Genomic DNA, 15,685 nt, shown 5'->3' with positions numbered 1-15,685 from the left:
GGATTGGAAAATAGCAAATGTAACTCCATTATTCAAAAAGGGAGGGAGAAAGAAAACAGGAAATTACAGGCTTGTTTGCCTAGCGCCTGCCATGGGGAAAATATTAGAAGCTACGTTAAAGAAGCTGTAGCGGAGCACTTGCAGAAGCTCAAGGTAATCGGGCCCAGTCAACATGGTTTTGTGAAAGGAAAATCAGGGGTGGGATTCTCCGACTCAACGCCGGGTCGGACAATTGGCGGGAGCTGACGTGAATCCCACCCCCGCCGTGTCCCGAAGTCTCTGCCACCAGAGATTCGGCGGGGGCGGGAATCGCGCCGCGCCGGTCGGCGGGGGCGGGAATCGAGCCACGCCGGTCGGCGGGCCCACCCCCACCGATTCTCCGGCCCGCGATAGGACGAAGTCCCGCTGCTGGAATGCCTGTACCGCCAGCGTGAATTAAACCACCTTTTGAACGGCGGGACAAGGTGGCGCGGGCAGACTCCGGGATCCTGGGGTGGGGGGGGGGTGCGGGGTGATCTGGCCCCGGGGGGTGCCCCCACGGTGGCCTGGCCTGCAATTGGGGCCCACCGATCCGCGGGTGGGCCTGTGCCGTGGGGGCACTCTTTTTCTTCCGCCTTCGCCATGGTTTTCACTATGGCAGAGGCGGAAAAGACCCCCACCCCTGCGCATGCGCGGGGATGACGTCAGCAGCCGCTGACGCTCCCGCGCATGCGTTGCCCGGCGAAGACCTTTTGGCCCCGGCTGGCGTGGTGCCAAAGGCCTTTCCCGCCAGCCGGCGGAGCGCAAACCACTCCGGCGCGGGCCTAGCCCCTCAAGGTGAGGGCTTGGCCCCTAAAGGTGCGGCCCGACACCGGAGTGGTTCCCGCCACTCCATTACGCCGGAGCCCCCCGCCCGCCGGGTAGGGGAGAATCCCGCCCATGTGTGGAATTTTCTCATATTTTTTCAAAGTGCTAGCATAGGCGAGAAGAGTGGTGTGCAGATCACCGGCTGCATTGCTGGCTTTTCCTGCCATATGTTCTAACACTTTGAGAAAAATGTTCTGGAGGCGGGTCTCATGCCCACTGGCAATGTCTTCCTTCCAGAGATTGTGGCACCTATTTTAAACGGCACCCCGGTCCAAAAGCACTAAAAAATAAAACCAAAGATCCCCCTCCCAAATAGACATGGTGACACCCCCCTCGCACACACGGTCCCTCCACGGACATAGGGACACCACCTCCTCCCCCCCCCTCCACATGGATACAGGGAACCTGTGTTGTGGATAAGGGGGAACCAGTGGGTGTTCTGTACTTAGATTTCCAGAAGACATTTGATAAAGTGCCACGTAAAAGGTTATTGGTGGAAAATAAATGCCATGGATTGAAGATTGATTGGCCAACAGGAGACAAAGAGTAGGCATAAATGGGTCTTTTTCAGGTTGGCAAGATGTACTGAATGGTAAGCCACAGGGGTCAGTGCTGGGACCTCAACTGCTTATAAGTTATATAAATGACTTGGATGAAGGGGCTGAAAGGATGGTTGTCAAATTTGTTGATTACACAAAGATAGGAAGGAAATCAAGTTGTGAAGAGGACACGAGGTTACAAAAAGATATAGATAGGCTAGGTTATGGACACAGATATGGCAAATGGGGTATAATGTGGGAAATGTGAAATTGCCAATTTTGGCAGGAGGAATAAAAAAGAAACATGAGGAGAGATTGCAGAGCGCTGAGATGCAGAGGGATCTGTTTGTCCAAGTGTATGAATTACAATTGGCTAGTAAGTAGATACAGCAAGTAATTGGGAAAGATAATAGAATGTTATCATTTATTGTGAGGGAATTGATTACAAAAATAGGGAGGTTATGCTTCAGTTGTACACGGCACTAGTGAGACCACATTTGGTCTCCTTATTTAAGAAAATGCTTTGGAGGGAGTTCAGCGAAGGTTTACCAGCATAACGCCTGGAAAGGGTGGGTTGTCTTCAGAGGAAAGATTGGAGAGGCTGGGGACGGGATTCTCCGATCCTGGAGCTAAGTGTTGACGTCGTGGTAAACGTCGGAGTGTTGTACGACGGCGTCATCTGGCCCCTAGGATCAGCGATCCTGCGCCGCACAGGGGGCAAACACGGCACTGGAGAGCCTCACGCTGCTCCAGCTGCCGATACGGGCGTCAACATCGGCACCGTGGGTCCGCATGCACGCCACGGCCGGCGTGAGTCCGCGCATGCGCGTGATTGCAGTCTCCGCGCCAGCCCCGACACAACATGGTGGAGACCTTCAGGGGCCCGGCGCGGAGGAACATAGGCCCCCACCGGGATAGGCCCGCCCGCCGATCGGTAGGCCACGATCGCGGGCCAGGCCCCCTGGAGTCGGACCCCCCACCAGGCCACCCCCCGCAACATGAACGGCGAGTTCCCGTTGGGTAGGACCACACGATGCCGGTGGGACTTTGCGGCCACTCGGGCCATCGCGCGGGGAGAATCGGTTGCCGGAGAATTGGCGGACGGGCGTCGGAGCAGCATTGCGTGATTCATGCCCCCCCTGGTGATTCTCCGACCCAGCGCGGGGGCGGAGAATCCCGCCCTCAGTTTGTATCCATTGGAGTTTAGAAGAGTAAGGGGCTACTTGATCAAAATATGTAAAGATCCTGAGGGGCATTGACAGGGTGGATGTGGAGAGGATGTTTCCTCTTCTGGGAGAATCTAGAACCAGGGTCACTGTTTAAAAATAAGGCGTCGCTCATTTAACATGGAGATGAGGAGAAATCCCTTCACTCAGATGGCTGAGAGTGCTTGGAACTCTCTCCCTCAAAAGACAGTGGAAGCAAAGACTCTGAATATTTATAAGGTAGAGGTTGATAAATCCTTGAATAACAAGAAGGTGATAAGTTATCGGGGGTAGGCAACGTGTAGATTTGAGGTTGTGATCTGATCAGCCATGATCTTATTAAATGACGGAGCAGGCTCGAGAGGCTGAATATCCTGCTCCTTGTTAATAGGAAATAAAAAGCTGGTGCTAATTAACCAATAACCCGTGCACAAGCTGGGAGATGGTTCTGCACTTGGTAGAATGGTTTGACCAGCACAAGATATATTCGGTTACCCTTTCTGTAATAAGTCATATTATTAGTTCTTTAGGGAAACAACCCTGCCATCCTTGTCTGGTCTGGTGTCACACCAATGTGGTTGACTGTTAATTGTCCTCTGAAATGGCTGAGCAAGCCACTCGGCTCAAGGCTAATTAGGGATGGGCAACAAATGCTGGCCTTGCCAGTCACACCCGCATCCTATGAAAGAATAAATGTAAAAACATATATATTATCAGTTCAATTAAAATGCGAATTTTCAGATTATTAATTTTCCCTTCTGCCTTCACAGAAATGGAATGAAGAAATCCTTGCTCGGAAGGATGAAGTGGAGAGTGTGGGTTTGCTAGCCCATCAAGTCCTGGAGGAGAGTCACATCAACAGCAGTGTGGGAAGTCAAGCTACCCATCTTGCTGCCCGATACCAGGGCATCCTGCTTCATGTGGTGGTATGTAGCCAACCGCACAAAGAACAGTATGGCGACACGGTAGCATAGTGATTAGCATTGCTGCTTCACAGCACTAGGGACCCGGATTTGATTCCCGCCTTGGGTCACTGTCTGTGCGGCGTCTGCGCGTTCTCCCCGTGTCTGCGTGGGTTTCCTCCGGGTGCTCCGGTTTCCTCCCACAAGTCCTGAAAGACTTGCTTGTTAGGTGAATTGGACATTCTGAATTCCCCCTCAGTGTACCCGAACAGGCGCCGGAATGGGGCAACTAGGGGCTTTTCACAGTAACTTCATTGCAGTGTTAATGTACGCTTACTTGTGACACTAATATTATTATTATTAGTTTCTTGTATAAGAGAAAGATTAAAGGGAGAAGTGGGAGAGTGGGATTAGACTAAGTGGGACATTAATAGACATGGAGAGAGCAAAACAGTGGTTCGAGACGGCCTGGGAGTTTATTAATGTGGATGGAGAGTGAAAAGAAAGAGGAACTGAGTGCAATCTCAGCGGGTATAAGGCTTGAGCAAGACAGTGGGATTAGACCGAGGCCAGAATTCTCTTGCTGCTCACTAGTGGCAGGATTCTCTGGTCCCTCTGGCAGCACACCCGCACCCGTGGGTTTCCCGGTGGCATGGAGTGGTTTCTCTTTTTTTAGGAAACATTTTATTGAGGCATTTATAAGTTTAACATTTTAACATATTAACATTCTAAATAACAGAACGGTCCGACACATGCAAAAACCCCACAGTAACATACCCAACTTTCCCCCGCCCTAACTCCTAACTACCCATATATATATATATTAGATTCCCTGCCCTTATTCTCCACTTCCATGCCTCCCATTCCCCCTCCCCGTTCTGCTGAAGGTCAGTTTTCCTTAAAGAAGTCGATGAACGGCTGCCACCTCTGAGTGAACCCCTGTAATGAACCCCTTAAGGCGAACTGAATCTTCTCTAGCCTAAGAAACCCTGCCATGTCACTGACCCACACCCCGACTTTGGAGGCTCCGAGTCCCTCCATCCCAGCAAAATCCGTCTCTGGGCCACCAGGGAGGCAAAGGCCAAGAGGTCAGCCTTTCTCCCCCCACTCCCTGGGCTCCCGGATCTTCTGACACTCCAAATATTGCCACCCCTGGACTCGGAGTCACCCTCACTTCCAGGACCTCTGACATGACATCTGCGAATCCCCTCAGCTTCGAACACACCCAAAACATATGCACATGATTCGCCGGACTTCCCCCGCACCTCCCACACCTGTCCTCCACCTCCTCATTAAGCTAAGCCTGGCTCACGACGAGGATGCATTGACCCACCCCCCCCCCCCCCCCCCCCCAAAAAAAACTTGCCGTCCCATTTCCTCTTCACCTCCTCGATTGGGACCCCTTCCCACTTCATCAATTCCTTCTATATTTCCGAGACCCTCCTCTCCCCAATCCCGGTTTTTGACATCACCTTACCCTGTAGTCCCCTTAGAGGGAGGCAAGGGAAGCTTGGAACCTGCCTGCGAACAAAATCCCGTACCTGCAGGTACCGGAATCCGTTCCCACCCGGTAACTCAAACTCCTCCTCTAGCTCCTCCAGGCTCGGGAAACCCTCCTCAATGAAGAGACCCCCAAACCTCTCAATCCCTGAGCGCTGCCACCTCCTAAAGCCCCCACCCAGCACCCCCGGAGCGAACCGGTGATTGTCACAGATTGGTGACCACACTGACGCCCCTCCAGTCTCATGTGCTGCCTCCATTGCCCCCACACTCTCAGGGCTGCTACTACCACTGGGTTTGTGGAGTACCGAGCCGGCGAGAATGGCAGAGGTGCCGTCAACAGAGCCTCTAGACTCGTTCCCCTACACGATGCCGCCTCTGCCTGCTCCCACACCGACCCCTCCCCCACTACCCACTTCTTAACCATCAAAATATTAGCCGTCCAGTAGTAATTAATGCTGTTCGGAAGGGCCAAGCCTCCCTCCCCGCACCCCCGCTCAAGAAGGACCTTCTTCACCCCCGGGCCTTTTCCAGCCCATATAAAACCTGAGATCGCCGCGTTCATTTTCCTAAAAAATGCCTTGGGAATAAAGACACTGAAACACAAATAGCAATCTCGGGAGGACTGTCATTTTCACAGTCTGTAGGTGTGGAGTGGTTTCAATGGGAATTCCAATTGACAGCGGCGGCAACAAAGAATCCCGCCACCAGCGAACAACGCGTCACCTCCTGTCGTCGAGAAACACGCAGCTGGGAGGCCAGGGAATGCTGCCCCGAGTGAGAGATAGTAAATAATATGAGGAGCCAACGGGAGGGTGGGATGAGACTGGTTGGCTCATGTGGAGATGGGAGCAACGCAGTCATGAGGGGCTGAGGGTGCTGTTTATGTACTGGAAGATTCTAGGTTCAGTCCCCACTCTGGATTATCCATGGACGGATGTGTGAGACAGCAGTGAGAGATGATTCTGCCAAAGGTTATACCTGCCTCCTTGCGGGTAGACGTTTGGGCTCGGCTCGCCAAAGCAGTGCTGCCAATACTGGAAAGTCACCACATCAGAGGGAGCTCAAATCCCTAGAAGCAAATCTGGGGGGTTCCAAAGCCAGGGCGAGATTTGAATTAGGGGGAACCAATGTGCAGATGTCCCAAATCTGGTGAAACCAAATCGAAAGGGAATCAAATCCGGAGGGAGCAAAGCTAAAGTAGGGATCAAATTGTGGGGGAGGGGATGGGAGAATCAGAGCCTGACAAAGCAAATATGAAGGGGACCAATACTGGGAGTTTCCAACACCTGTCAAAACTCTTTAAGTCAACATGAATCCCATTTGGTATTTTAGTTGATGTAAATGGATTTAAAAGCTCATCAAAGGCCTTTGGAAATTGTCCCATCCTCGGTCAAAGATTCCCCTCTCAGAGGGCCTACCTGCCCCTGACTGAACTGCTCCCTCAAGCTACAAACCACGTCTAAGCTTCCTCTTTAGTGAAAGAAAGAGTGCCCTCTGTAAGCCTGCAATATGTAACTCCAGACTGACTGGGGCTATGGGTTCCTGTGGAACCCCTGGTTCATTGTACTGGTATTACTTCCGTTTCGAGCAGGGAGAGAAAGTTTTTTTTGTTGCTTTCTTGTTGCTGCAGCGATTTTTTAAACTTAGGTGCCGGTCCTAATTTTGATTTTGCGTTGCTGAGCATTATAAGAGTATTTACTGTGAAGCGCTTATGACAGAAATAATTTACATTAACAGCACCTTGCACAGCCTCAGGGCCTCCCAAAAGCTCTTCAACGACAATGAGGTAATTTTGAATTGTGATCAGTGTTCAAAATTAGGGATTTTTCAGCCAATTTGCACAGCAGCAGGTCCCACAAACAGCAATGTGTAATGACCAGGTCATCTGTGTTTAGCTGTTAGTTGAGGGTTTATTAATGGCCACGATACTGGGGAGAACTCCCCTGCTCTTATTCAAAATAGAGCCGCGGGGTATTTTAGACTGGCCTGGGAGGACAGACGGGACATCAGTTTGGCACCTCTGACAGTGCAGCGCTTCCTCTAGGCCAGTCACCGGGATGCTGTGCTGACACTCAGGAGCTTCAGACTCTGCGATGAGAGCATCACTTGCTGAGCCTTGATATAAGAATAAGGATTATATTACGGGCCAGGGTTTAGAGAACCCCAAAGTGTATCATGGAGTTCACCTGACCCATAACTTTAAATAGATTTTGGCTATGAGGAGCACAAGGGCCCACGTTACAGGTGTGATGCAACAGAGAACTAAAAGTATTTTTAAACAAAAACAATGTTTATTCTATGAATCCAGTTAACATTTTTAAACACACACAGTAAACATCTTAGCAACTATCAACTCAAATACTCCCCCCAAAGAAGACAGTACTCCATAAGGAACCCTTCATCTTTCCTTGCACATCCATAAGACAAATACCCTCTTCAACACAGACATCAGGTTTAAATTCTCTGCTGAGAGCAGTTATCACTTTTAAATTAGCAAGTGATTTGAAGACATTCCTTTCATGCAGAAAGAAACCAGAATTACACCTTGTTTCTCTGGATGCAGCTCCCAATCTGCAAAACGAAACTAAACACACCCTGTAGCTGCCAGCCCAAAGCCAAAGTAAAGCAGACAGCTAGCCCAGCTCCACCCACACTCTGACATCACTGCAGCTATTTGATAAACACCCATTTGTTAAAGGTACATCCACTGCAGCTATTTGATAAACGCCCATTTCTTAAAGGAACTCTCACATGACAATTAGCACAGGCGGGTTGATGTTGCAGTGTGGCAGTTCTAATGAATCGGACTCCCAGAATGTTATGGATGCGTGTCACATCCCACACTAGGCAGTCTATCTTTTCTCATAGGATCAAACTAAGCTGCTGAGAGAGGAGCTGAGAGCCTTGGATGAAGCTGATGCTGCACTGAATACCTACACAGATTGGCTCAGGGCCGCACAGAAGAACTTTAAAAACATGGCCGTGGCTTTGAACGTGGTGGACAAAATCGCCATGGAGCGCAAGATTAAAAAGTTTGAGGTAAGGGAAAGGGAGATGCACGTGCATAGTTTGGGTTCCTTCATTACAAGAGGTAAAGACTTCGGTACAAATCCACATGTGTATCTATAGCAAGATGGGTTTTACATATTCGTTTTGAGGTCAATGACTATGGGGGAGGGGAGTGGGACAGTGGGATTAATTTTGGGATTACTACAAACTATGGGGAAGAAGAGGGTATTGTGATTAATTCTGGGATTAATACAGGTTTGTGAGGAATGAGAGAGCAGTGGGATGAATTTTGCAACTGGTGGCTGAGAAGAGAGAGTGGGGCAGTCGGATTAGTTTTGGGACCGTTATAGGATTATGAGGATAGATTGAGGAGAATGTGGGAATGTGAGCCTTTATTCTCCAGACGTTAGAACAATGAGAGGTGATCTCCTTGAAATGTACAAGATTCTTACAAGGCCCAACAAGGTAGATGCTGGAAGGATATCGCCCCCGCATGATCCAGTTAAATGGTGGATAAGGCACATGGAGCTGAATGGCCTACTCCTGCTTTTATGTTCCTGTGATGTGGAGATGGGTGCTGGAATTAGTTGTGAGAGTAATATTGGGCAGTAGGGAGAGAATGGGGAAGTGGGGAAAGAAGTAAAAAGAGAACTGTGCACTGTGAATTCATTTTGGGATTGATACAGGCTGTGAGGCTCATATGGTGCATGTTCTGTGGTCTGGCCATAGTTTCCACTCCTGTCTATTTGCTCATCTTTTCTTCAAGACAATGTGAGAACAAACAGTTAAGATTAGCCCACCCTTTTGATCCATGGTTAGTAAAGAAAGGATGTATGTAAAGCCTTGAAGGGAACACTGGAGTCATGTATAAACCAGAAGGGTTCCTGACCAGCATTGCGGACAGTTCTGGCTGTTGCTTTTCAGAGACACTGTTTTCATTTCCAGAGCTTGCACAATGACATTGACATGGGGAACAGCTTGCTGAAGATGATTCTTGAGAAGGGCGAGAAGGCTATTGAGTACCTCGAGGGGCCAGAGGCTCAGAGTCTGCGGGAGTCAATGGACGGTCATATCGGCCAACTGAATGAGTTGACCAGCTCCATCAGGAGAGAGCGCGGCACCCTGGAAAAATGCCTGTACCTCACGAAAGAGTTCTTGGATAAGTACCAGAGCCAAACCAAGTGGCTGGCAGAGTACCAGGCCATCTTACAGATCCCGGTGGACCCGAAAGTGGAACTGTATGAGAAGAAGGCCCAGCTAGCTAAGTACAAGGTAAAGGGTGCTGGGAAAATAATGTAAAAACAAAATATCGCTGTTGCCGGAAATCTGAAATAAAATCAGCAAATGGTGAAAGAGCTCAGCAGGTCAGGCAGCATCTGTGGAGGAAAAACAAAGTTAGCATTTCAGGATGGTGGACTTTGTCAGAACTGAGGAGAGATAGAAATTTAATTGGTTTTAAGCGAGTGATCGGGCGAGGGAAGGAAGAACAAAAAGGAGGATCTGTGATAGGGTGAGGGCCGGGTCAATGGTTCCATGGGACCAAAGGTAAAGGAAATGGGACTGAGAATAGTAAAGAAACAAAAGGTGTGTCCTGATGAGGTGTGAATGACTGGGTGGCAGCAGCCCGAATGCAAAGTGAAGAACAAAACGATAAAAATCTTTTAAAGAATGAAACAAAATGGGTGACTATGATCTAAAAGTGTTCAACTTAGACTTGAGTGTTGAGTTGAAAGCTGACATGCTGTCCCTCCTGCTTGTGTTGAGCTTCATGAGAACGCTTTTGCAGGCCAAGGACAGAAAGGTCAGTGTGGGAGCAAAGTAGCAGGATGCTCAGAGTCACACTGGAGGATCAAATGGAGGTGTTCCCCAAAGCAAGTTACCAATCTGAGAAACTGGCTAGATAACAATACAAATATCAGGCGGAATGTACAATGGAAGAGATTTATATTTATGTCAGTTTCAAAGTGCTTTACAGCCAATGAAGTACTTTAGGGGTGCAGTCAGTATTGTAACGTCAGGCGTGCACAGCAAGTTGTAAAGTAGAGCTCCTATTGTGCAGGCATGCTGAGCTTTTATATTCCATTGTGACAATTGTGCGATCATTCATTTATTTCAGTTGCATCTGAGTGCAAGGGCAAGAGGAGATAAAACAGATCAACAACACGCATTCATGAGCACCATTAATTTAAGTGAAACATCTTAAAGCCATTCGCGGGTGCACTGACAGGCAAGGTTTGACATCGGACCACCTGAGGAGACTTTGGGATAGGTCACCAAACGTTTGGTCAAAGAAATAGGTTTGAAGAAGGATGTGATGCAGGGAGGGATCTCGGAGTTTAATGCCGCGGCAGCTGAAGGCACGGCCATCAATGGTTCAGCTAAAGAAATCAGGGAATGGACAAGACTCACCTCCCAAATATGTGAAGTACCTTGGGCGAGATTCTCCGACCCCCCGCCGGGTCGGAGAATCGCCGGGGGCTGGCGTGAATCCCGCCCCCGCCGGTTGCCGAATTCTCCGGCACCAGATATTCGACGGGGGCGGGAATCGCGCCGTGCCGGTTGGCGGGCCCCCCCCCCCCCCCTGACCGGATGGGCCGAAGTCCCGCTGCTAAAATGCCAGTCCCGCCGGCGAAGATTAAACCACCTACCTTACCGGCAGGACAAGGCGGCGCGGGCGGGCTCCGGGGTCCTGGGGGGGGGGGCGCGGGGCGATCAGGCCCCGGGGGGTGCCCTCACGGTGGCCTGGCCCGCGATCGGGGCCCACCGATCCGCGGGCGGGCCTGTGCCGTGGGGGCACTCTTTTCCTTCCGCCTTCGCCACGGTGTCCACCATGGCGGAGGCGGAAGAGACTCCCTCCACTGCGCATGCGCGGGAATGCCGTCAGCGGCCGCTAACGCTCCCGCACATGCGCCGCCCAGAGATGTCATTTCCGCGCCAGCTGGCGGGGCGGAAATTAGTCCGGCGCGGGCCTAGCCCCTTAAGGTTGGGGCTCGGCCCCCCAAGATGCGGAGCATTCCGCACCTTTGGGGCGGCGCGATGCCTGACTGATTTGCGCCGTTTTGGGCGCCAGTCGGCGGACATCGCGCCGATACCGGAGAATTTCGCCCCTGAGTCTGAACCTGTCATAGTTCAAGACAGCTAAAATAAATAAATCCAAAGGTACTTTCTGGTGTTCTACTTCACTCCAAACACCATTCTCACAAATCTCCTGCTGGGGGGGGGGGATTTTCCAGCCGTTCTCGCCAGCGGGATCCTCCGGTCCCGTTGACAACGAACCCCCGCCATGGGTTTTCCGGCGGCGAGGGCTGGATTTAGTAAGAAATCCCATTGACCATGGCGGGACCAGAAGATCCCGCTGTCGGCCAATGGCGTGCCGCCTCCCATCGCCGTGAAACATGGTGCGGCGGGCGGCAATCGGAAAATCCCCCCATCTACTTTGCCCTATTATCGATAAAACTGTTCTCATTTTGCAGTCTATAATTCATGATAATAATTCATATTGAAACACGAGTGTTGTGGAGTTGCTGACTGTATGATGTACAAATCTAACATCTTCTGTTTACTTTAGGCCATCCAACAGACGATCGTCTCCCACGAGCCGGGGATAAAGTTGGTGATCGAGAAGGGCGAGGCTGTCTTTCAGCTCATTCACGACCCTTCCGTCAGTGACAACCTGAAGAGGCTGCTGTCAGATTACCAGGAGCTGTGCTCCACAGTGATGGTAAGGGCCTGCAGGGCCAGGGTAAGTGCTCATAGTGACGGTAAGGGCCTACAGGGCCAGGGTAAGTGTTCACAGTGATGGTAAAGGCCTGCAGTATCAGGATAAGTGCCCACAGTGACTGTATTTAAGGGCAAAACAGTCGGGAAGGGCTCTGAGTCTGGATTAGTTAATCTGGACAGGATAAGGCTACCAGGGTAAAGGCGCCCATGGTTGGTGTGAAAACTCAAAGATTTGGTAAGAAACCAAGCTTCAGGGTAGCTTCAGCCAAGCTTCGTGAAGAAGGCCTATAGTGTTTTAGCATTTATTAACAGGGGGCTTGAGTTTAAGTGCCGTGGGTTATGGTGCAACTGTACAGGAAGGACCCTGGTGAGACCACATTTGGAGTATTGTGTGCAGTTCTGGTCACCTCATTATAGGAGGGATGTGGAAGCATTGGAAAGGGTGCAAAGGAGATTTACCAGGATGCTGCCTGGTTTGGAGGATAGGTCTTATGAGGAAAGGTTGAGGGAGCTAGGGCTTTTCTCATTGGAGCGGAGGAGGATGAGAGGCGACTTAATAGAGGTTTATAAGATGATGAGGGGGATAGATAGAGTGGACGTTCAGAGACTATTTCCTCGGGTGGATGTAGCTGTTACAAGGGGCCATAACTATAAGGTTCAGGGTGGGAGATATAGGAAGGATGTCCGAGGTAGGTTCTTTACTCAGAGAGTGGTTAGAGTGTGGAATGGACAACCTGCTGTGATAGTGGAGTCGGACACTTTAGGAACTTTCAAGCGGTTATTGGATAGGCACATGGAGCACGCCAGAATGACAGGGAGTGGGATAGCTTGATCTTGGTTTCGGACAATGCTCGGCACAACATTGAGGGCCGAAGGGCCTGTTCTGTGCTGCACTGTCCTATGTTCTATGTTCTATGTAAGGGTCAAGGGTAAGGGCTGCAGGTGTCCTCCAGCCTAGACACAGACATAACTGATGAATTAAATAGCATACAGGAGGTTTCTCTGGGCATATGTGAGACTCCATTTCATACCAATGTGGTTGACTGTTAACTGCCCTCTGAAATAGCCAAGGATACCCTCAGTTGTGCCACTAGCTTTTCAGGGTAGCACGAGATAGGCAAAAAACAGCAAGCCTCACAACACTCACATCCCAAGAATGAATTTAGGGAAAACCCGCCGGCTGTTGTGACCATAGTTGTCAATATATTGCTGTTCTTTCTTTCCAAGGTGCGTGTGCAAGCTCTGGAAGAGACAGTGAGCGAACATGAGGATTATAACAGTAACCTACAGGAGGTGGAGAAGTGGCTGCTACAGATCTCCACCAGACTGGTGGCCCCTGACACCACCCAAAGCACCAACCTGGAGATTGCTACGCAGAATCTGGCGCGACACAAGGTGCAAAACAACCTTTCCTTTTAAACAAATTGCTTTTATTCGGAAATTCTCAAGATCAGGATTGTGTAGGTATTCCTCTGTACTGAGTGCATACAGCAATGCTGGAATGAGTGCCGATCATTCAGCCCTTTGACCCCATCCCACCATTCATATCACGGCTGGCCCGTACCTCAATCCTGTTTGTCTGTCTTTGTTCCATATCCTTTAATGCCGTAACCCATAATCTCGACTGATCCCAGTATGGAAAGCTCCAGTTGCTCCGCATCCACAACCATTTGGAGGAGGGCCAGGGTAAGTGCTCACAGTGATGGTAAGGGCCTGCAAGGTCAGGATAAGCGCTGACAGTGATGGTGGGGGCCTGCAGGGCCAAGGTAAGTGCTCACAGTGATGGTAAGGGCCTGCAGGGTCAGGATAAGTGCCCACAATGACCCCTTTGAATGAAGAAATATTTTCTAACATCAGTCCTGGGTGGAATAGTTCTAATATTAAAGTTATGCCCCTTTGTTCTGGGCGCTCACTATAGGGAACAGGAACTGTCTGTCTCTCTCTCTCTCTATCTTTCTGTCTGTCTGTCTATCCATCCATCTATCTATCTATTCATATATCTATCTATCAATCTATCTATCTATCTATCTGTCGATCTATCTATCTATCTGTCTATCCATACATCTATCTATCTATTCATACATCTATCTATTCATACATCTATCTCCCTCTACCTCTCTATGTAACTTTCTCTACCTGTGATATTCTTGCATTTGTCATAATGAGTGCCGAATGGCAAGCTTCAGTAACATGTCTCTCTTTTCAACAGTATCCTTTAATGGCTGTAAAATCTCAATTACATTACCCCTTAACCTTATATACTCAATACAAGCTTAGTCAGTGCAATGTGTATTCACAGCCTGTCTGAATAATTTACATACCAGAAGTTCAGACATTTGCCTGCTTTGTGGCTCCCGCCTTGATTTACCCTGACTGGTGATTGCCCTGGGCCTGTGAGGCGATTTAACAGTTTCCCGTTAAACATGATGAGGTGCGCAGGCGTGCAATGCCAGGAAGGCCAGGATCATGTGCTTCTGTGCTGAAAGTTGCTGGAAGTTCCAGCGGTCCCAGGGGTGGGGTAACCTGAACTGGGGGAGGATGGGGAGGCTGCTAGAAGCACTGCTGCTCTATTCTGACTCATCTCGTTAAAGGTACAGAGCCTCCTTTGTCCCCAGCATGGCAAATGTCCTTGGGCAGGAGGAGGTCTCCCTTAAGCCAGACTGACCAGTTAGTACAATCAGGACCTGGCATATCTGTGGAAGTCAGAATAGAGAGAGAGGGGCAAATAATGCCCTTCAGAGAGCAGGGAGCGAGGAGATGGGTGAGTTCATTGGTGGGTCAGCAACCTGAGGAGACAAATTTATTTATTTTTAAATTTTTCATGTTGGCCCATAAGGGGGCTGAAGGGAACATGGCTGGGTGGTGTTAAGGGTCAAGGAGGGGCTGAAATCTGAGCAATCCCCCGCCCTAATTATTGAAGTGGTAAAGGACTCTGGAATATATGGGCGGAGGTGATTTCCATGAATTGGCACTTGTGCCACCAGGGCCCAATGCTAATGTCATCCTGCCCTTTGACCTTTTGAACTCCGGCAGGCTCAGCCTTGGGTGAAATTGGCTGTCACAGCCCCACTGTCTACCTCCAGGTTTGTGTCTGAAGAACATTCAATTCCGTGGATGAATGACCATGGGTTATTAAGATCAGAAACAGAGATGCTGGCCTAATTCGGCAGCAACTAGACGCAACCCATTCCAATTTCCAGATGAAGCGAGCTCCATCAGTAAAGCTCCTCAACTCACTTCAAAAGGAGGTATTGACCTTGGAGTGGGTGCATTGCTGATTTTTTTTCATTATTCTTTCACGGGTGTGGCATCTCTGGCTTGGTCTCCATTTATTACCCATCCCTAATTACCCTTGCCGGTGTGCAGCTTTCTTAAACTGCTGCAGTCCATGCACCTGCAATGCTGTTAGGGATGGAGCTCCAGATTTTGACCGGCAACAGTGAAGGAACGGCAAGATATTGCTAGGTCAGGTTGTTGTATGGCGTGGAAGACAACTTGCAGGTGATGGTATTCCCATGTTTCTGCTGCATTCGTCCTTCTAGATGGTAGGGTCACGTGTTTGGTTGGTGCTACGTAAGGAGTCTTGGTGAGTTGTTGCAGTGCATGGTGTAGGTGATACACATGGCAGCGCTGTGCATCGGGGTTGGAGGGAGTGAATGTTTACGATGGTGGTTTGGGGGCCAATCAAGCCGGTTGCTTTCTCATGGATGGTGCCAAGCTTCATGAGTGTTGTTAGAGCTGCATTCATCCAGGCAATTTTGGAGGATTCTATCACGTCCCTGACATGTGCCTTGGAGGTGGTGGACAGGCTTTGTGAAATCAGGAGATGAGTTCCTAGCCCTTGACCTGCTCTTGTAGCCACAGTATTTATATGGCTAGTCCAGTTGAGTTTCTGGATTTAGTTTTGGGTTCACGAGAATGATACCAGGGCAATAAGGATTCAGTTCGGAGGGCAGGTTGT

The 15,685-nt window shown here is 49.8% G+C and overlaps 1 protein-coding gene across 13 annotated transcripts in view; it reads left to right on the top strand.

The window, feature by feature from the left end:
• syne1b (spectrin repeat containing, nuclear envelope 1b) overlaps positions 1-15,685 on the top strand; it is a 669,902-nt gene that overhangs the window by 309,949 nt on the left and 344,268 nt on the right. For all 13 annotated transcript variants that reach the window (XM_072505314.1, XM_072505250.1, XM_072505295.1 and 10 more), the window contains 5 exons: positions 3,361-3,516; positions 7,864-8,034; positions 8,950-9,276; positions 11,573-11,725; positions 12,952-13,119. In XM_072505314.1, coding sequence (XP_072361415.1) covers positions 3,361-3,516; positions 7,864-8,034; positions 8,950-9,276; positions 11,573-11,725; positions 12,952-13,119 — 975 coding nt within the window. The remainder of the gene's footprint in view (positions 1-3,360; positions 3,517-7,863; positions 8,035-8,949; positions 9,277-11,572; positions 11,726-12,951; positions 13,120-15,685) is intronic.

The sequence above is a fragment of the Scyliorhinus torazame genome, chromosome 1 (genome assembly GCF_047496885.1).
Source record: "Scyliorhinus torazame isolate Kashiwa2021f chromosome 1, sScyTor2.1, whole genome shotgun sequence".
NCBI lineage: Eukaryota > Metazoa > Chordata > Chondrichthyes > Carcharhiniformes > Scyliorhinidae > Scyliorhinus > Scyliorhinus torazame.
Note: the sequence above shows the minus strand (reverse complement) of the source record. Positions and strands in the feature narration are given on the sequence as shown.